This window comes from Delphinapterus leucas, chromosome 5 (genome assembly GCF_059928025.1).
Source record: "Delphinapterus leucas isolate spDelLeu-1000000601 "Yukka" chromosome 5, BTC_Dleu_Yukka2, whole genome shotgun sequence".
Lineage (NCBI taxonomy): Eukaryota > Metazoa > Chordata > Mammalia > Artiodactyla > Monodontidae > Delphinapterus > Delphinapterus leucas.
In genome coordinates this window covers 134,523,223-134,545,241 of record NC_143133.1, presented here as the reverse complement: position 1 = coordinate 134,545,241, position 22,019 = coordinate 134,523,223, and the positions used below count along the sequence as shown (strand labels likewise).

Here is a 22,019-nt window from a genome sequence, read left to right as displayed (position 1 = left end):
AGTGTTGTGTTACTTTCTGCCTTACAGCAAAGTGAGTGGAATCTAAAAAAATGGTACAAGTGAACTTCTTCGCAAAGCAGAAATGGAGTTACAGATGTTACATATGTTTAAACCCTCTCCCCTCCAGGGGTGAACATGGAGCGGTTTGCAGATGAGGCAGACGTGGTAATCGTGGGTGCCGGGCCTGCGGGGCTCTCAGCAGCCACTCGGCTCAAGCAGCTGGCGGCCCAGCACGAGAAGGACATCCGCGTGTGTCTGGTGGAGAAAGCTGCTCAGATAGGCACGCACACACTCTCAGGGGCTTGCCTGGACCCACGAGCTCTCCAAGAGCTGTTCCCAGACTGGAAGGAGAAGGGAGTATGAAAAGTAGTTTTTTATACCCAATCTCGTCTTATTGCATCTCTATTTCCAAATGAAAGGAGTGTGGAAAACCTTTTCACCCAGTTCTGTCTCTTAGAGGATACTTGTAGATAGATTTTTAATTTTAAAAGGGCCAAAAAATTTGAATCATATCAAATAGAGTTAAAATTTTAAGCTATTAACTCATTTAATGCCTTCTGCACATGGTATCTGTGTACTGGATTTATGAGAAGGTGTTATCTTGAGAAGATCTTTGAATAAATATAGCTTTTTGATTTTGAGGGTATTTCCTAACTTGTTCCATAGGTGTTTATATCATTGTTCTTAATAAAGTGTTCTATAACTTTCCTGGGACATTGCAGTATCTAAAGCCAAGGAGGATAATTTAATCTAATTTTCTAAGGAAATACATTAATAAGACCCCTTATAATGTAAGCAGAAAAGTCACTGGTATGATACACAGAGAATCAAGTGCTAGTTTTACTGCAGTCATCATTTGTATTACCTTGGTTAAAATATTGTACTCTATGCATCTCAGTTTTTTTCTTCTGTAAGATGGGGTTTTTGTTGTTGTTGTTTTATTTTTGGCTGCCTTGGGTCTTCGTTGCTGCGCGCGGGCTCTCTAGTTGCGGCGAGCAGTGGCTGCTCTTTGTTGCAGTGCACGGGCTTCTCACTGTGGTGGCTTCTCTTGTTGCAGAGCAAGGGCTCTAGGCGCACGGGCTTCAGTAGTTGTGGCACGCGGGCTCAGTAGTTGTGGCACGCGGGCTCAGTAGTTGTGGCTCATGGGCTGTAGGGCACAGGCTCAGTAGTTGTGGTGCATGGGCTTAGTTGCTCCGTGGCATGTGGGATCTCCCCAGACCAGGGCTCGAACCCGTGTCCCCTGCATTGGCAGGCAGATTCTTAACCACTGTGCCACTAGGGAAGCCCTGTAAGATGGGTTTTATTACTCCTGTTCAAGGTATTCAGTGTTAGAATATTTAGTATCTGTGAACATACTCTGTAAAGATTGTTAGAAAACAAAATTCACCTGAGTAAATTTAAAGATCAAATTGGCTTTATTCAGTGATTCTGGGCAGCATCCCATCTAGCAAACAGAAGGGAGCTCCAAGGAGCAGCAGAAAAGGAAAGGGTTTGACAGGCAGAAAGGGGGTGGGGCATGGAAGTCATAAGCAAAAGGGTTATTTCAGGGTATTCCCTTGCAGGCCAGTGGTTAGGACTCTACGATTTAAAAAAAAGGGTGGGGGGGGAAAGGGTTAGTTCAGGCACTGTTGCCTACCAGGCGAGGCTTCAGGTGGTGCCTCACGAGGACTGGTGGAGAGGCTGACGCGTAAGATTACATTCCTTGGAGAGGCCGGAACTGAATGAGGTTAAGGTCAGGGCTGGGTTTGCTGACGTGGGGCTTAGCACAAGGGACGATGCTCTTCTTTCTAAAGTAGTGAGCTCCTTGGAACTAGAAATGCTGTAACTATGCCTAATTAACTTCCTCTCTTCAATGTTATATCAAAAATAGGTATCACTGAATTATTATTGACACAATGTCAATTCTAATAGAAAAAGTTTTTCACATCAAAGCCTTATGTAGCCAGGCAGATCCAATCCCTTCCATGCCTGTTAATTGCCTTTATCTAGAGGAAAACTAAAACTCTTCTCTTTCCATGGAGCAGGAAGTTACAGCAGGTGCCTAGGCATCTCACACAGAGGCAGGGAGACAGGAAGACAGCCCCCCTGATGTTCACTTTCAAAGGTGGCTCCAAGGCCCCCAGCAGAGACATTCCTGGGATGCAAACTGGCTTATTTAGGTTTAAAAAGATTCCCATGCATCTCAAAGAGACAAAGGATTTACGGTGTCAAGTTCTCCAAAGGAAGTGATGGAAGAAATGTGAGGAGGATAGTTCCCTTTCCTTTTTGACACAGTAGTTTATGATTTGTATTTACCTCACAAGTATGAACTAAAGTCCTTTTCTCTCCTCCTTTTGTTTCCAGGCTCCACTTAACACTCCCGTTACAGAAGATAGATTTGGAATTTTGACAGAGAAATATAGAATTCCTGTGCCAATTCTCCCAGGTGAGGAATGATAAATACTCGTAGACTTAACAGAATTCCACAGCTGGAAGGAGCTACATTTCATCGGGTGGAATCCCTTCCTTTTACAGATGAGAAAACTAAGTCCCAGAGACTCGAAGGACTTAACCAAAATTTCACAGCTAGCTTGTGGGGAAGAAAGCAGGCCTAGAGCCCAGTGCTTTTGTCTTCCAGTCTAGAAGAATTGAGATAGTCTTGTACGGCAACCAGGGATTTTTAATTTAGTCTGTAATGTCGTTTTCAATGCAATAATAATTTGAACTCTAGACCAGAATTGTTAGAAAATAAATTGAAATTATGGCCATAAGATGATGTGTGTGTATTTATGTAGAAATTAGACATTGATTAGAACTTCTAAATTAAGTATTTCTGTTTTTGAGATGTTTTACCCATAAAAAGTCAGACTCCTAAACCAAGCATGTATCTGTAGGTCTCCCAATGAACAATCATGGCAATTACATTGTGCGCCTGGGACATCTGGTGAGCTGGATGGGAGAGCAGGCGGAAGCCCTGGGTGTGGAAGTGTACCCCGGCTACGCGGCTGCAGAGGTTTGTGGGGCCCTGTTCTTAGTGCTTATAGGACACGGTCTCTGTTTCTTCTGAAAAGCAACCAAGATGGGTACAGAGGTAAATAAATGTATATTTTTCAAACAGCCATAGGATTTTAGAATTGCAAGATCAGAAGAAATCTTAGCAAGATCTCACGCAAAGGGTACTTGAAGTCCTTGTCACCACATCATGTGACTGTCCAGCTTAGGACTGAACACCTTCAAGGATGAAAAAATATCCCCGATGTTTGGTTTGTTGGTGATACTCTCTTCCTTAAGTTGAGGAGACGTTTATTTACTGTTTTATACTGTGTGGAACGAATCTGTGCCCTCCTCCAGGGAGAACTCTCCTTCCCCACCTTCGCAGGTGGTTTTTCTCTTCCCAGTTAAATAGCCTCCATTCTTACAGCCACCATATAATATGTAAATATTTTGAGTCCCTTCAGTATTCTCCTTGCCCTCCTCTGACCGCGTTCCCTTTTTATTCCCTTTCGAAGTGGCACCCAGAACGTCTGCACTACTTCCAGCCTGCTGTACAGCAGGGCTATTCCCCTCTTCATTCTGGAAACTGTTCTCCCAGTAATTTCCTCAAAATAACTTTTGGCGGCCACATCGGACTGTAGCTTCTCACTGAATACTGTTGGGGAAATTATTAAAACTAAAATCTCCTGCCAGCCCAGAAAAATCACCTCTACATATTATAAACAAGAATGAAACAGTTTTTTTCTTGCCAAGACTACAGTGCAGCTACAGGCCATCTGCTAGGGAGGTCGCCGAAACAGAAAGAAATCTCACCCTTTTACAGAGTCAGGCAGATACAGTCCATTACATGCACGTTAATCGTCTCTATCCAAAGGACAAATAAAGCGTCCTGTATCTTTGTGACAAGTGGGAAGTGACAACGTGGAGGCCAGCACGGAGCCCAGACTCTTCCCCCAGAGAGAGGGAGACCGGCCACCATCCTCCTCCATGGTCACATCTCAGGTGTGTCCCCGAGTACCCAAGAAACTCATTGCTGAGATACAGACCTGGCAGGAGTCTTACTTAGCTTTTAACATGACTCCCATATATCTAAGAGAGACAGAGAAAGGGTTTACAGTTAAGTTTTCTAAAGGAAATGCTAAAAAAAATCCGGATGAGAGAGGGAGTGCTCTTGTTTTTGGCACAAGCGAAAATTGAAAAACTTTGTTTTTACCTTTACAGTATATAAACCAAATAAAATACATGGTCCCTGCATTACACTTGCCACTACTGATTTCTGGTTTCCCAGTTCATGCACATGCATTTGGTTTTGCATTTCTCCCAATTAAACTGTGTTCAACAGGAATCAAAGTCAGAAGTAGGTGTTCTGTAGCATCCATGATTTTCACTTTTTGAGTGTATCTGCACACATGCCCGCTCGCCTGCGCTCTCTCCCCCTCCATGTCTCTCTCTGTCTCTCTCTGTCTCTCTCTGGTCCCTTGCAGCTCTCCTCTCCTCCCCAGGTTTTGTACACCGAGGCCGTTTTCGGGTCCAGGCCACAGCCACATACTACTGTGGATTTGTTTTCAAGGTGTCACATCCATTGCTGCTGGTTCTTGTTTCGCCTTTCCTCTCCCGTGCTTTCTGCTGTGAGGTTCTAGTGTACAGTTTGTTCTTTCCTGTCCAAAGAGCATTTTCCTCCAGAGGAAACAGAAACCAATGTTATTTCTCATCTTCAGAATCATACCTTTGACCAGTTTTCCCTTTTCTTTGTGGTCCAGAAATAACTTGGACTGCCTTCAGCCCCTCTCTGTTTTGTCTTGTTGTTTGGTCTTTTGGTTTTGGGGTCTGGGCTCACTGGAGACAGAGGCTTTCCTGACACTCTCCTCAGCCGCCCACCTGACGGTCCATCCTGTCACGGGTGCTGACCCCAAGCTCTGTGCACATGCCTTTGACCCCTGAACTTGGCAGAGGGCTTCCCGCTGCATCTTCCCGGCTCCTTCGTTGTTCTCTGGCAGCTCCCCCTGTTCTTCCTCACCAGGTCAGGGCATTTCCTTCATTTCCAGCTGTTTGAGCTGTGTTCTGTCTAGAAGGGAGTAGCTTAGAAGCACACCCCCTTTTTTGCCGGAACATTCTTAAGCCTTTGTCTCTATAACCTTGAGAACAAGCTCACCTTCTAAAAACCGAAGGCTGTTTGTTTCTTTGCAAGCGGTTGTGAATCCCCAGGTGATAACCAAACGTGTTTTCATTCTAGGTCCTTTTTCATGAAGATGGTAGCGTGAAAGGAATTGCCACCAACGACGTAGGGATACAGAAGGATGGTGCGCCCAAGGTATGCACATAACAGTTCTGCGCTTCACAAACTGACAGTGAAAGAGAAAGAATCAACTCACACCCAATAATTCAGTCTTGCTACAAACTGCACATTAATTAAGTGCATGTTAGAACATTAGTTATTAATGTGGAATTTTTCTCATTGTTAAAAAATAGAGAAACATCTTTGAACTAACCATAATTTAGGCAAGTAGATATAACACGTTTAACAATAATTTTCTTAAAAGAAAAAACATGACATACAAATATCAAACAAACATGGGTCAAAGATTTTATTTCACTCATTAATTAATGAGGGAATCAGTAAGATGTTACAACCAGTTCAAGGAGAATCAAAAACCATGCACACGTGGGTCAGCAGCTGGGCCACCTCCACAGGTTCCACTTCTGTGGACAAGAGTCATTTTCATTATTACTGTCAGTAATGCTGATGGAGTCTTTGACAGGATTTTGACATCTTTTGGTAAATGCAAAACTGATTGACCTCATCTCTTTCAAAATAGGCTTCAATGGCCTTCTGGTTTTCACAACTTGTTATTTTTGCATTTGTAAAAGAAGAGCTCCTAAGACATGGATCTCACACTCTGTAAGATCCCTTGGAAAGGACAAGGAAGAAAAATACCTTGCTTTCCTATGATAATAAGAGCAAAACACAAATTAACATCTTGATAAATTAACTTGCCTATTCATGTTTATTTGTTAATTGTCTTAATTTCTCAACTAGATTAGAACCTCAGAGATCATGGAGGGTTACTCCAGAGCTAGCATAGTGCCAGGCAGTGCCGGGGCCTCAGTAGAGATTTGTCAACTCCTAGTTAGTCCTCTCTGCCATTCTAGAACAGAGCTGGGCATCTAGTCTAAGTCTCCTCCAGCAGATCGTCCTGCTTTTCAATCCTTCCTGCACAGAGATTAGCAGGTGCCAAAGCTCTCGAGTCTTACCTGCATCGTCGTTCTCCTAGTGGCTTGGCTGGCTACACCAGAATCACATGAGGCCTTGGGGCTCAGCCTATCCTGTGGCAGGGCCCAAGAAGCTGTCTTGTATCAAGCCCCAGGGATTCTGATGCATACCCAGGTTTGCAACGCCTCTTATCTCATCCTGCTTCTTATAGTGTGACCTGTACCCTCAGCACAGAAGGCCAGACTCTGATAGCAGGAGTTTGCAACAAAGTAAGAGTTTATTGCAGGGCTCCCAGCAAGGGGGTGTGAGACAAGCCTCTCAGATCCACTGCACCCGGTCTTTGGGTTCCGGGTGTTTTAAAGCAGAAGAATAAAGAAGCTGGGAAGAATCGTCATCTCGTGACATTTCTTACTCTGTTTCGGGGGTCAGGGTGTCTCTGACTGACGATGCTCTGGCCGGGTGGTCCACGCCTCAGGGGGTCTCTGGGCTCATCTTGCCCTGGAGAAACAGCCTGAGTTTGTACACTAGTGATGAGGTCTACAAGAGCCATTTTAGTACAGTGACTGTTATCAGTGGCAGCCATTGTAGTCATCGGACTCTAGTTGAGTGAGCGCAGGGTGAGGTCAGAGGGCACAGAAAGGGAGCAGAGTTTTGGATGGAGAGGAATCATGAACTCAGTAAGGGAGCTCGGGCTTAAGGGAACTCAGTGATGATAAAAGAATACTGTCTTTCTTGTATTCTTTCCTGTGTTACGGCTATTCTGTATTATGATCATTTGATTATAAATTGCATTTTATTCTTTAAAAATGTCCGTATTTAATATTACAGCAACATTGAAGCACGCAAATTCTACCATTCTGATAGTTCTTTTTGTGTGTGTATTGTCAGGGTATTTGTTTAAATGTATATTTTTGTGTCTTGTGCTTTGTAGTTGTAAAAACACTCATATATTGTATTTATATAGATATAAAAGCATAGAAGAGTATAGTGGAGTCTCAGTAATTTGAGTTTGTAAATTTCTTTTTCTTTTTTTTTTTTAATTTATTTATTTATTTTTGGCTGTGTTGGGTCTTCGTTGCTGCGTGCGGCTTTCTCTAGTTACGGCGAGCGGGGGCTACTCTTCATTGCTGTGCGCAGGCTTCTCATTGCAGTGGCTTCTCTTGTTGTGGAGCATAGGCTCTAGGCATGCGGGCTTCAGTAGTTATGGCTCGTGGGCTCAGTAGTTGTGGCTCGCGGGCTCTAGAGCACAGGCTCAGTAGTTGTGGTGCACAGGCTTAGTTGCTCTGCAGCATGTGGGATCTTCCCGGACCAGGGCTTGAACCTGTGTCCCCTGCATTGGCAGGCGAATTCTTAACCACTGTGCCACCAGGGAAGTCCCCCTTTCTTTTTTTTTAATTTATTTTATTTATTTTTGGCTGTGTTGGGTCTTTGTTACTGCACGTGGGCTTTCTCTAGTTGCGGTGAGCAGGGGCTACTCTTTGTTGCAGTACGCAGGCTTCTCATTGTGGTGGCTTCTCTTGTTGTGGAGCATGGGCTCTAGGTGCGCAGGCTTCAGTAGTTGTGGCTCGCGGGCTCTGGAGTGCAGGCTCAGTAGTTGTGGCGCACGGGCTTAGTTGCTCTGCGCGGCACGTGGGATCTTCCTGGACCAGGGCTCGAACCCGTGTCCCTGCATTGGCAGGTGGATTCTTAACCACTGTGCCACCAGGGAAGCCCATGCAAGTTTATTTTCATATGGCCGGTGGGGTGAGGAGAAGCAGGGATGGATACTTTGTTCTCCGCCAATTGGCTCCGTTGATCCCGGCATGGTTAGGCTTCCTCCTGCTCTTGCACGGAAACATTCTCGTTGCTCACAGACACCTCCGCCTGGTGGTACCCAGCTCTCTGTCCTCTCACTTGGCCCCTGGTGGGCAGTGCTGGCACAGCTGAATAACTTTTTCATTCCTGAAACACTGTCTGGACCTGGCTTTTCACACCACCTTCTCCTGGTTTTCCTGGTGTTTCAGGGCCCCTCCTGCCGCCTTTGCTTGCTCTTTCTCTGCGCCCTGTCCTCTGAGTATCCAGTGACAGGGCTTGAAACACGTCTCCCCTGAGTCCCAGAATCCTGCGTCCTGCTGCTCATTCAGTAGCTCTAATCTTAGGTCTAATAGGCATCTTACTGTCAGAATTCTGATGTGGATGTTTTCATGTTTTGGAGGTTAAGTAACTTGCCCAGGGTCAGGCCACTGTTAGGTAGTGGAGCTGGGGTTGGAATAGAGGCTCCAGAGCTGCCCCTTGCACACTAAGGAGCATATTGCCTCTAAGAGGAATATTTTAGTCCATTAAGATCGAGTTGTTTTATAAGTGGTGCTGAGTAAACTGCATGTCCATCTGGAAGCAAATAGACTTTCATTTTATTTTAATTCTGATGATTTCTTAAAACAATAAAAAAATTAGAAATCTAGGTTATAATTACAACCTAGGTGTAGGGTAGATAAACCATCCTATAAAGGCAAGAAATTAAAAAACTATAAGAGGCAGGCCTTTTTTAACTATTTAAAAATTAAACACTTCTGTATACCAAAAATACTAGTGAGTCTGCAGATAAGCAGGAGATCGGGGGAAAATTTTTGACGACCCGTGATGTCAAAGAGCACTTCTACATTGACAAGAAAAAAGAGAACACAGTAGAAAAATGGGCAGAATCTTACAAAATGAAGAGCAGATTCCGGCGAGCAGTAACCACTAGCCAGGAGGCAGGTCCTCTGATGTCTCTTATCTGGGCCCCAGGGTCCTGTGCCGGCTCCCCAGCCCTCCTCACGGCACACAGTCACACCTAGTCCTTGCACGCCCGCGTAGTCATTTATGTTTAGCTCTGCCTCCATGCCTGGCCCCAGGGAAACGGACAGTGTTTTTCTGTCATCTCTGCCCCACTGCCTAGCATACAACCTGGCACACCAGAGGTGCTCAGTTAATATTTCTTGAATCAAAAAGAAAAAGTTGCTGAAAAGAGTAATCCGGAAAATGCAAATTAAAATAGCAGTAAGTTAGCCAGCTCTACACTTAGCAAAACCGTGAAAGGAACAGTTATACTGTCACTAGCTAGAAATAGGAAAAGGGTCTTCTTATACACTGTGGGTGGAAATGTGAATTGTTCAGGCTTTGGGGAAAGCAGTCTGGGAACATCTCATAAAATAAAAGTAGGTGTGCCCTTTGATTGTACAGTGCCACTCCTGGGAACCTAGCTTACAGGAATAAAAGCACCAATGTTGTAAGGATACATATACAGGGTGTATGTTTTATGCTATTGCTTATCATAGCAAATAAACTGGAAACAGTGAATGGCTATTACCCATTAGCAGAATGGCTGGATAACCTACGGTGTTCCCACACGGACTACTACCTGCCATTAAAAAGAAAGATTTGAGCCACATGGTGACTTGGAAAGGTTTCCATGAAGTATTATTGTGAGAAAAGTAAGATACAGAAAAGTCTGTATTATATGATGCTACCGTTGTGAAATAAATCAGGAACCAAAAAAGTTGAGGTGTCTGTGTAAATACTTCAGTCCACAGGTGCGTATGTATATATATTTGGGTAAAACTTGGCATGCTAGGCTGTTAACAGGGTTTATGGACGAGTGAAGTATAGTAAGAGGAAGGAGATGGGAACAGATCCAAAGGTACTCAGCACAGTCACTTATAGGACGTGTGTGCACGTGTATGACGTTGGTGAGCTCTGCACAGAGAAACACAGAGTCACCAACAAACGTGAAAGATGTTCAGACTCTCTAGTGACTGAACGTATGAAATCAGTAGTGAAATAGTCCTTACCACTTAGACCGAGAATATTTCGCGTCAAGGATATCAATGTGAGCCATGCTTATAATAGTGAAACAGCCTGGAATAACCTAAACGTCCAGTTATTGAGAGCTGATTGAGAAGGTAGGAATCTATCCAAGCATTAAAAATGGATGCTTAGGACTTCCCTGATGGCGCAGTGGTTAAGAATCCGCCTGCCAGTGCAGGGGACACGGGTTCGAGCCCTGGTCTGGGAAGATCCCACATGCCGTGGAGGAACTAAGCCCATGCGCCACAACTACTGAGCCTGCACTCTATAGCCTGTGAGCCACAACTACTGAGCCCGCAAGCCACAGCTACTTGAGCCTGCATGCCTAGAGCCCGTGCTCTGCAACAAGAGAAGCCACCACAGTGAGAAGCCTGTGCACCACAATGAAGAGCAGCCCCTGCTCTCTGCAACTAGAGAAAGCCGGCGCACAACAACGAAGACCCAGCGCGGCCAAAAATTAATTAATTAATTAATTATTTTAAAAATGAATGTTTAATTTGGTATATATTGCCTTAGGCAAATCACTTTATATTGTATAATGTGAAAACAGTTATAAAATGCTTTGTCCGTATAAACCATTTTTTTTTGTATGAATGTTTCTGTATACACACAATACCTGTAAACATATGAATGGAGAAATATCGGGAAATATATATTTCATAAGAGACTTTCCTTATTATTCTGCATTCCTTTATTCAGGAGCTTTACTGCGTACCTACCATGGGCCGGATATAAGTGCAAAATACAGAGAGCAAACGAGAGAGAGAAAGACTTTTTAATTGTAGCTTATTTTTTCCCCTTGGAAAAAACAAGTTGCAGTTTTACAGTATATATCCAGCAATAGAGAACAAGTAAAATTAAAGTGAAAAAAGCAAGTAGCTGAAGAGTATGTTTAGGATGATCTTGTTTGTGTTAGAAGGATATACATAGTCTCATGTAGTTTTTTTATTCATGGAAAATTTCTGGCATGATTCACAAGAAATCTATTAATGGTGTTTTTTGCTTCAAATCATGGGACTAGAAAAATCAGGAACAATGGGGAAATGGCCTTTCACTTTAAAAAAATTTTCTTTTAGTTATATAAGTTTCAGGTGTCTAGCATTATAATTCGACATCTGTATACACTAAACAGTGGTGAGCACCCCAAGCCTGGTTACCACCTATCACCACACACTTGACCCCCTTCACTCATTTCGGCTGTCCGCCTTCACTTCTCACTGTACATTCATTTGTAGATAATTTTTCGTGGGGGGATGAGCATGCTTTATTTGTTTTTTTAATGCATACAGACTTAACCATTCGATCAATATGACAAAGACACAAGATACGTTATAAAATTTAAATTAGATTCCACTTAAAACAGTGTTTAGTTCTGTTACTAAAATTATATATCTGCACCTTCTCTTCTATACCTGAATCATAGATCAATTCAAAACTGACCAGAATGTGAATATTTTTAAAATTGTCAAACATTGCAATTTAACGTGTTCCTGTTTCTTAGACAACTTTTGAGCGGGGGCTGGAACTACATGCCAAAGTCACAGTCTTTGCAGAGGGCTGCCACGGACACCTGGCCAAGCAGCTGTACAGGAAGTTCGACTTGAGGGCCAACTGCGAGCCCCAGACGTACGGGATCGGGCTCAAGGAGGTACTCGAGTTTGCCGGTGTGACTTTCACGTGAAAAGATGAAGCTTACATTCATTTGTATTGTCGTGTGGTTTATAATATTGATTTAATTTTATAGTTATATTTTTCATTAACCTGAAATGTTCATAATGACTGAAAACATTAGGGATATTTTTCAAGGGGCTGGAGAATATTACTAATCAAATTTTACTGTTACCTAAATTGTGTCTGCATGTTCTAGTTGTTTTATCAAATGTTGATTGAAGTCTTGAATTTGAAAATATTTGTGATATTGATCTTTTTCATGGTAATGCCATCTGCCCTAATAGGATTTGACCTGTTATCCAATGCTCTTTGTAAAATGACCACATCGTACAAAAATTGTTTATTCAAAATTATAACATAAAGATAATTTAGTTTATGAAATATACATTCAGCCATAGTATATTGACCTGCAGCCTAAAATTTAATTAGGCTGAGTGTTGTATATTTTCTCAGTTTATCCAAACCTTAGGTCTATTAGCACAAAAGTTTCATCATAACTCTTTTGTTAAGAATCCTTTTAGGGTAAAGCTCAGAAAGTTTCAAATTCTATATATAACTAGATTCATTATATTGTGAATACGGGCTTAATTGTTTTGGTAGACTGTACATAATTCTATGTGGTGGCACATAATATCTGATTTTTAGATAATATTTCCTGTGGAAATTGTTGTTTGCAATTTAAAACTTAACCATTCTGAAAACAGGATGATCAGTTAGCTTCAGTCGGGGAGAGGGTGGTGCAGGAGGGAGCACACTGGTTTCTTTTACTGAAGAATAACATCTGTCCTGTAAAGTAACAGATCCGAAGTGCAGGGCGCAGCTCACGTTCATGAGGCGAACACGCCCGTGTGGCCGTCACCCGGGTCAGGGTGTAGGTGGTTCCCAGCACCCCATCTCTTCAGCGGCGTTTCCCACAACCGCACGAACGCTTTACCCATCTGAGAGCTTAATTAATGTCTTACAGAGTTCCTCACCTGTTTCTTTACTCCGATCGTCCTGCTGCATTTTGATGTCATTTTCTGGGATATTTGAAGTACTTTTTTGTGTGTTTCTCTTATTTCTGCTTTTCAGTTGTAACTTTCATAAATAAGACATAAAACTTAGCAAGTTTTATACATGTGGTGACATAAAACATCTAAATAATACTCTAGGACTTTTTTTTAAAGTTATGGATTATCGATGAGAAGAAGTGGAAACCCGGGAGAGTCGATCACACTGTTGGCTGGCCCCTGGACAGACACACGTATGGGGGCTCTTTCCTCTATCACCTGAATGAAGGGGAGCCCCTCGTAGCGCTCGGCTTCGTGGTAAGTTACACTCCGTGATGGGAAATTCCACTCTGAGAGCCACTGGGTCTTCAGTGTCACAAATCCAGGGCTTTGCATCTGGAGAATGTAAAAGGCTTCTCATTTAAAGCTTCCTCTCTGCTTTTGTCCACATCTGAAGTGCTTATGGCCACTGTAGACAGTGGTCTGCTTCAGCTCACGTAGCTGTAGTACAGTAGCTGCTACACGCCAGGCCCTGTGCTGGATGCTTCCCTGGGAATCCTGGTCCATAAGAATCCTGTGAAGTTGGTCTAGCGTTATTTTACTGGTGGGAAAACTGAAGTCCAGACAAGCTAAACAGCCTTCCCAGACACACGCATTAAGTGATAGAGGCAGGACTCATACCCGAACCTGTCTGACCTGAAGCCCATGTCCACTGTGGCACACCACTGCAGGAAGTGCAGTCCGCACTGGGTTTGAACCTCTAACTAAAACAGGACCATTTCCTCCCTTTTGGTCGCTTAAACATCCTTACAGTAAATTACATCTTGAACATTACAAGGAATGGAAAAGTGATATGAGTTACTGCACGTTCCAGTTGCAGCTCTATAGTTCAATGTCATGGTTAGACTTAATCTTTTCAAAGCAAAAAGGGTTTGGTTATTAATTTCAGCATTTTTGGTAAAAATGTAATCTCTAATGTTTTTCACCTTCTTTTTTTGTAAGTGTGAATACATTCTTTTTCTTCATTTTTGCCACAGTAGTACTGCATTGAGCTTATTAGTTTATTTCTGGAGTTGGTATTGAGAAATGAATGATAAATTATTACAACTCCTTTTGTAGAAACATAATGTGTAACACTTACCTACAAACATTTTTCTAATTTGGACTTTGATTTACAAAGCACAATGATTTATTAATACATTCTAAATGTTTTCAAGTTCTGCCAGTTACAAACACATGGCATCCTTTTGTTTACACTTTCTTTTCCAAACAGATTTTATTGGGTTATTTATTTAAATTTGGGTCATTGCATACCTTTCTCTAAGTACTTTGAGTACAAGCAGTTTAATGTACATGTTCTCTGGTAAATATTGCTCACATTTCAGCCTGATATAATTTGAAATAACGATGTCTCATTTAAACATTTTAAGGTTGGTCTAGACTATCAAAATCCGTACCTAAGTCCATTTAGAGAGTTCCAGAGGTGGAAACACCACCCTAGCATCCAGCCGACGTTGGAAGGCGGGAAAAGGGTTGCATATGGAGCCAGAGCCCTCAATGAAGGTGGCTTTCAGGTAACACTTCCGCATTTTTAATCCTTATTTCTGTATTTTAAATTCAACGTTGAAACATAAGGTAACAACTTTAAATAAAGGATCGAAGATTATCTCAGGAAGAAAATTTAAGTAACTAAGCAAAGCACCCTAGTATTTATAAAACTGTACCACACCAGAGTTAAATGACACCATGAATTTAATTTTAAGGATATATTGATTTCTAGAGAAAAATTCATGGGCTTTTTTGTTTATTGGTTTGTCTTTAACCAGAGAATTTAAACTATGTGATCCAAGATCTTTTCCTTTATTCCTTTGCTGCCAGGAAACTCAAGGACAGATGTAGTTTTCAGCAAAGGTAATTAATTAATCTCAACTACCTAGTGTCATCCATGCCCTTTAGGTGGCTTCTGTTAAGTTTTTACCCTTAATTGTCCTATTTTAGTATATGTTCAAAATAAATACTATCAAATGCAGTTAATTTATTAAGTATTTAGTTATTAAACAATGAGATAATTTATTAAGTATTTAGTTATTAAACAGTGAAATAAGAGCTAGATGGCTAACTATGATAAAAGCTATTAGAACTGTTTTGGAAATAGTATTCGACAGGTAAGATGATCTAAAAGTCAGCTCTAAAACTTACACCAAATGGTTTGGTCAAGTTATTTAACTCCTCGGGCGTTAAGGGCTCATCTGTAAAATAAAGATGATCCCTTTTGTCTCTAATATTCTAGGAATCTAGAACTGTTGATATTTTAGAAATCTGATATCTTTTTGTTTTTAATCTGTTGTAAAAGTAACAAATAGATCATAGAAAATTGGGGAGAAAAGTTGACTTAACCTTTAAAGTGAAGTTCTAAATACATTCATAAAGTCAAGTACAATCACAGCTAAATTATGAATGTCATCACTAGAACCCTAAAAATAACACTGTCCCTAAATTCCATTGCTGCGGGGTTACCTCCCATGAGGTTGTTTTTATTTCTGGAGCAGTTATTCGTTTGCAATAATATTTGCTAAATTTCCTATGTTCAAGCCCATTAAACTTTTTTGAATAATGTGCATAATACCTATTGCCAGCCTAATTCTACTCTTTAATTTATAGTGTAAAGGCTTCTGTGTATGCAGTAGTATATACAGACTCGTGTTTATGACACCTGCCTTGTGTGCTTCAGCATCTCAGATGATCTTTAGATGAGCAGGAAGAGGTGACCCCACACACACAATACACTTTTTACCTAAGTTTTCTGATTTAATTAGTCAAAGATTCAGAAACTTACTTCCATTAAGTTTTTGAAGACCCTTCAGAGACAAAAATTTGGAACATCCAATTTTATTTTGCACTAACAAGTATTACATGACTTTTTATTTCTCTTTCTTCGGTCTGTACCAAAGCTCCCCTTTCCTGATGGGTTTCTAGTATTTAACCCCTGTGGTTTTTTTGGGGGGGGGAGGGAGGTTCTTTTTTTTTTCTTTTAGTGCAGGGAAGTGTAATTTTATTTTGGTGCAGAAATAGATTAGGTTACAGAAACGTCCTAGAAAAAGGAAGTTACGAGACTGATTTTACCAATTGTCAGGTGGAAGGGTAAAATCTGTTACTGTAGAACTACTCCAGGCCATACCCATCTTCTTCAGTGATATGGCCTGGTTCCTCATTTTAACCCCCGTTTTTTTTGTTTGTTTTTTTAATTTATTTTATTTACTTTTGGCGCCTTGGTTCTCCGTTGCTGTGCGCGGGCTTTCTCTAGTTGCGGCGATTCTCTAGTTGCGGCGAGCGGGGGCCACTCCACACTGTGGTGCACGGGCCTCCCACTGCGGTGGGTGGCCTCTCACGCTGTGGAGCACGGGCTCTAGGCACGTAGGCTCAGTAGTTGTGGCGCACGGGCTTGGTCGCTCCGCGGCATGTGAGCTCTTCCCGGACCAGGGCTCGATCCCGTGTCCCCTGCATTGGCAGGCGGATTCTTAACCACTGCGCCACCAGGGAAGCTCTAACCCCCGTTTAATGGATGTCCCAGAATACATCTCTCTGTACGACTTTTCCTGGGTCCCCCAGGTCCTTAACAAGATGTCCAGCTGCCCGCACAGGGTAGGATCCTCACAGAACTGAAAAACACACATTTCCCTTGGGCCATAACGTTTTTTATTCTTAGGACTTAAGCACCCATTTGGAAGAATTTGCACTAGCAGGGCCACAGCCTGATTTGAGAGGAGCATTGTCATGATCCAGGTTCCTAACCATTATCTCTGTTTGCAGCTCCTGGCATTCCAGAAAGCCCTTTCCCCTTGTTGTCTGCTCTGCGGCCCTGATTTCACGCTCTCTTATCTGCATGTTTCTGATGCTGAGTTTGGTGGGAGAACAGCAGTCACCCCTGGGCCCAAGCCTTCTTGTGCCAGCGTTGCTTTTGCTTCTCACCGCCACTCCCACGCAGTTAGAACTCTGTAATCACAGGAGCGCAGCCACAGCCCCACGGCGTGGTGGCTGATGGTGGCGGGCTCCCTGTTGACCTCCTCCTCAGGGTCCCTCTCCGCCCATCGGCCACACTGTCAGCCACCCACCACTTTCTCAACAAAGATCCGTGGCGTACTGTGGGAAGCCTCCAGGGAGGGAAGCCTCCAGGAGGAAAGAGCAACTCCACAGCTTTCTTTTCTTCCTCTCCACACTGTAGGTTACAGTACAGTCTCCTGAGGGAGGCAGTCTGTAACTTAGCTGCTACATCGTGGGGCTAAACCAAAACCGTCACCCACCCTTTAGTACGTTGTTTTCCGTCAGAAGTGTATACTGAGGCCCAAACAACCATCTTAAAGTTTATTTTGGAAATTCAGTTTATTCTTCGGTTAATTAAAATATATTATTTAAGGTAGTGGCTAATTGTGGCGATGCCATGATTAGAACCTAGGTTTCCAAAACTCCCTGGACATCAAGGTAAAACAAGGAGGTATGAAGAGTTAAGATAACATCCTTTGTAAATCACGTGTTACCCACAATGCGTGTAAAAGCAGATCACAATTTAGATAATAGACGTTCAGGAGGTTTAGAGAATATTCTTTTCATTATGACATAGATATGTATAAATAAAAACATTTTATGTAAATGTTAATGCTCTGGTCTTAACGTCTGTCTCATGCAGGTAAGTCATGGGGAGGAAGATGGAAAACGTCTTAACAGAAAAAGAGCAATAGTTCTGATCCTCGTTCCTAGAGGAGGAGAAAAACTGCCCTTGCTCTGATTTTTCTCTTCACTCGTATTCATTTGCATGTAATTTTTTTTTCGGTTTTTCCCTACAGCTTTCAAAGAGGCTATAATTTGGAGTATTCGGTTCTGTTTGTTTAATTTGAACTAACAGGTGCACTTTGACTGTTTCTTTCCTCAGTCTATACCAAAACTCACCTTTCCTGGGGGCTTACTAATTGGTTGTAGCCCTGGTTTCATGAATGTTCCCAAGATCAAAGGGACCCACACAGCAATGAAAAGTGGGATTTTGGCAGCAGAATCTATTTTTAATCAACTAACTAGTGAGAATCTCCAATCAAAGACGATAGGTAAGAACTCCCATTTAATCTCACGTTCTTCATGGGGATGTTTAAAAAGAAGCTATTTAAACATACACTCAGTGTACAGATGGAGGACGACAGTAGATACAGTTAGAAATCTTGCCGTCTTGTACGTTTATCTCATTGGGCATTGAAAGATGCAGTGTGACTGTCCCTCTACACAAAGCGTCAAGATGCCTGCTGGGCAAAGCACACTGCAGCCTGCTCGCCGTGAGGTTTTTACGGCCACGTGCCGTTTCATGAATGGAAAGTAGAACGGGCCTGAGGTGTCCCGCCCCCTGGAAACAAGTTCAACGTGAGGGTCCCGCCTCACATCGCACAGGCCCAGGTGGACCCTTGCAGGCGCCCCCAGACCTTCACTCCAGGGCAGGCAGCGGACCCGCCTCCGCCTTCACCTCCTGTCACCCTCCATCCCAGACATGCTTCCTGGGTCCCGGGGGCGGCACCCAGCTGATGGCCGGCCCCCAAGCTCCCCGCACCTCGGCTCGGATCTCTCTCCGGGGGCCTCGCGCGGACCTCACCAGTGAATCTGCACCGCGCACGCACGCACATAGGCACACAGCCCTGCCAGCCCCTCTCGCCGCGCCGCTCCCTCTCCGGTGTGTTCCACCTTCCGGCTCGGCTCACTGTTTAACGTACTTATTGATCACCCTCGTTTCCTTGGACGGAACACTCCTCCCAGAGCAGGGGCTTGGCTCCCTGTGGACGCAAACACCAGGAGCAAGTCCGTAGATACCCGATAGATGAGCTGCGTTCCGTAGTCGGGTGACACGCTCCTCCAGGTGGACTGTACCTTCAGGCACGCTCGGGGACAGGAGAGGCAGGGCCAGTGCCTCAGACCGCCTCACCAAGTCCGCGTCCCGCTGGGCGCCAGCCCGCTTGCCCCGCGCAGGTCGGGCCGGAGCAGGCAGGTCACCGGCACCAGGAGGAGGGTGGTCACGAGAACGAGGATGTCCTGTTGGAGATTAAGTGCAGGGCCCCAAGCTTTAGGTGCTGCCACCTCCTAGGACCACCACAGCCGAGCACTACGAGCTGGGCAGCTTTAACCAGGAAGGTATTCGGAGTTCCGCAGGCGAGCACTTCGCAGCTGTGTCCGAGTCTCCAGCTTCCGGGGGCCCTGGGCTCCTGGCAGAGCACCGCCAGCCCCTGCCTTGTCTTCCTCTGGCTGTCTCCTGGACGCCAGTCATTGGACCAAGGGTCCAGGCCGCTCCAGCATGCCCTTGTCTTAACTCGGTATACCGGCAGCGACCCTCTTCTGACCGATTCTGAGACAACTAGGGGTCAGGACTTGAAAATACCGCTCTGGGCCTTCACGGTTCAGCCCGTGACAGAAGTGTTTCAGTGATCAGCTCCATAGGTAGCATAAACTCTCCTAGCTTCCTTTTCAGGTTCATTGAATTTTGCAACTAATTTTCCATGCTACCAGTATGGCCTTACTGCCTGTTAAACAACCTATCAAATGGGTATCTTTTTGGAAGATGTCAGCATTTATACATGAAACGTTCTTCAAGTGTGGTCTCACATGACCACCTGCTTTTTTAACTATGTAAAAGTCATGTTATTTCGGTAGCAAAGTACCTTGACAATAAAGTGTTTTATACTCCTTGAGGCAATTTCACTTAACATTTCATGCTTTTCATAAAAAGGACTTGATGTAACTGAGTATGAGGACAATTTGAAGAAATCATGGGTGTGGAAAGAGCTATATGCCATCAGGAACGTCAGACCGTCCTGCCATGGCGTCCTGGGTGTGTACGGAGGGATGATTTACACTGGAATCTTCTACTGGATATTCAGAGGGATGGAGCCCTGGACCCTAAAACATAAAGGTAATTCCGGCCTGAGTATGAATGTTAGTCCTTAACTCAGGAAACGGGATCCAGTAAGTAGGGAAAGAAGGTGACCTTCTACACTTTACTATTTTAAACTTGCTTTCTTAGAGAAATGATGAATTCAATATCTTTAGGAGGACAGGGTATCATTGTTGAAAGAGGGCTAAAGTCTTATTTCTTCAGTATAATATTTACAGGTTTTTATTAAAATATCTAAGGAAGTACTTTAGAATTAGATACATTTTTACTAAAAACCTTCCTCAAAACTTGGGAAGGTTCTGACTCTGATCAGCTCAAGCCAGCCAAGGACTGCACACCTATTGACTATCCAAAACCAGATGGGCAGATCAGTTTTGACCTTTTGTCGTCCGTGGCTCTGAGTGGCACCAACCACGAACACGACCAGCCGGCACATCTGACCTTGAAAGATGACAGTGTACCTGTAAACAGAAACCTGACCATATACGACGGGCCTGAGCAGCGGTTCTGCCCTGCAGGTCAGTACACTCATTTCCATCCACTCCTGAAACGTCAATAGGAGGATTTGCTTGAAACACGTTAGAAATAGGCTTCCGTTTTTTTAATTTCTCCTTCTATTGCTTGGAAATTGTAAATGACTCCCATCTCCAGCTTCCTTTTGAAAACTCATTCTTATGTTTCTACTCTAATGCTATAGTAGTAGGGATTTCTCATTAAGCCTAATTCAGATGGCATTTCTCAAAAGCAGCCTTTCTCTTTTCACCCTCAGCGCGAGGTTAAGGGTTACGGGGAAAAGCACCAAACACCTCTTTCCGTGTTCATGTGACTTAAAAAAAAATCGTTTCTGTCATGGCTGCTCCTGTCTGTATATATGTATGCTCATGTACACACACACATATACATTATATATGTGTACATAGCCTAAAATACTAGATTTTGGCCACATGCAGCTCAGGGAAATCGTCCTGGACTTCAAATGCATCATGGATACAGTATCTTCCAGTGCTGAGCTTTCAACTAGAATTATAGTAGGAACTGGGTCTCGAGTGCTGGTAGAACAGCATTCAGGTGTGTGAAAATCAGTACCTTCTGGACAGGAACTAGAACATACGTTCTGTGAGGGAGGGACCTTGACTGTCTTGACTTTTATCTTTTCACCATTTCTGTCATCTCACTGGGTTGTAAGCTGAGGGTAAGGGCTGACCTAATCTGTGCAGTCGTGGCACACATGTATACGGAAAGATCACATTTTATTGCACCTGGCAGACACTGCTTCTTTTTACAAAGCGAAGGTCCCTGGCAACCCCGTGCTGAAGAAGCCTACTGGCGCCATTTTTCCATTTGCTCACTCCACGTGTCACATGCGGTAATTCTTGCAAAATTTCAAACTTTCTCATTATTATATTTGATATTGTGCTCCGTGATCTTTGATGTTAGTACGACTTGCTGAAGGCTCAGATAGCATTTTTTAGCAATAAAGTGTATTTTAAGTAAGGCATGTACATTGTTTTTTAGACATAATGCTGTTATTGCACGCTTCACAGACTGCAAAGTAGCATAAGTGTAACTGTTACATATGCACTGGCAACAAAAAAATTCACATGACTTGCTCTATTGTGATAATTCACTTTATTGCAGCGTCTGGGTCTCTGAAGTATGTCCGTATATAACATCACACCCGAAAACTGCTCAACCTCGAGTTCCCTTGTTGGTAACACCAACTCAGCCACATGCTGCCGTACCTTGTGCTTTTATCATTTTTAATTTATACAACAGCAAATGCACACACCCAGATCTCTGTAATATTCTGTGGGTAAACATTCAGTCCACAAACGCTGAGGGCTTCTGTGGCTAATTTCTCCAGGACTTTAGCCTCTGCTTTAAAGGCAGCTACTGCACGGAGTTGCCTATGTTTTCTTACAGGAGTTTATGAATTTGTACCTTTGGAACAAGGTGATGGATTTCGACTACAGATAAATGCTCAGAACTGTGTGCACTGTAAAACATGTGATATTAAGGATCCAAGTCAGAATATTAACTGGGTGGTACCCGAAGGCGGTGGAGGCCCAGCATACAATGGAATGTAAACTGCAGCCGGCTTCACCCGTGCCAGTGTCTCTAAAATGGACGGCAAGTTAACTTCAAATGTTTGGAAGTTCACAGGTGTCAAAAAAGCTTAAATATATTTTTGATCAGAATGTTCATAAAGTAATTATCAGTGAAATAATTTTATACTATACCTAAAACTGTCCCATAAAAAATTATGAATGTCTCTTAAATAAAACTTTATAAGTGATGTAGCATCTACTTCTCTCTCCAAGTCTTCCGAGATTCGAACACTATTGGCACTACTGGCCTCCAATGTACATTTGACTCATCAGGCTCAGCACTTCCAGCGAAGTGTATCTCCTAGACCAGAGGTTGGCGTCCA

The 22,019-nt window shown here is 43.2% G+C and overlaps 1 protein-coding gene across 4 annotated transcripts in view; it reads left to right on the top strand.

Moving 5' to 3' along the window:
- The window catches only part of ETFDH (electron transfer flavoprotein dehydrogenase), a 42,928-nt gene that overhangs the window by 12,248 nt on the left and 8,661 nt on the right, over positions 1–22,019 (top strand). For 2 of the 4 annotated variants that reach the window (XM_022582238.3, XM_022582239.3), the window contains exons 3-13: positions 128–357; positions 2,344–2,425; positions 2,874–2,992; positions 5,207–5,284; positions 11,511–11,657; positions 12,847–12,987; positions 14,100–14,243; positions 17,597–17,765; positions 19,424–19,606; positions 19,885–20,106; positions 21,512–21,889. In XM_022582238.3, coding sequence (XP_022437946.1) covers positions 128–357; positions 2,344–2,425; positions 2,874–2,992; positions 5,207–5,284; positions 11,511–11,657; positions 12,847–12,987; positions 14,100–14,243; positions 17,597–17,765; positions 19,424–19,606; positions 19,885–20,106; positions 21,512–21,675 — 1,679 coding nt within the window. In that variant the 3' untranslated portion in view covers positions 21,676–21,889. Of the gene's footprint in view, positions 1–127; positions 358–2,343; positions 2,426–2,873; positions 2,993–5,206; positions 5,285–11,510; positions 11,658–12,846; positions 12,988–14,099; positions 14,244–17,596; positions 17,766–19,423; positions 19,607–19,884; positions 20,107–21,511; positions 21,890–22,019 lie in introns of those variants that run through there. The other 2 variants (XM_089911335.1, XM_089911336.1) reach the window with 1 other exon arrangement.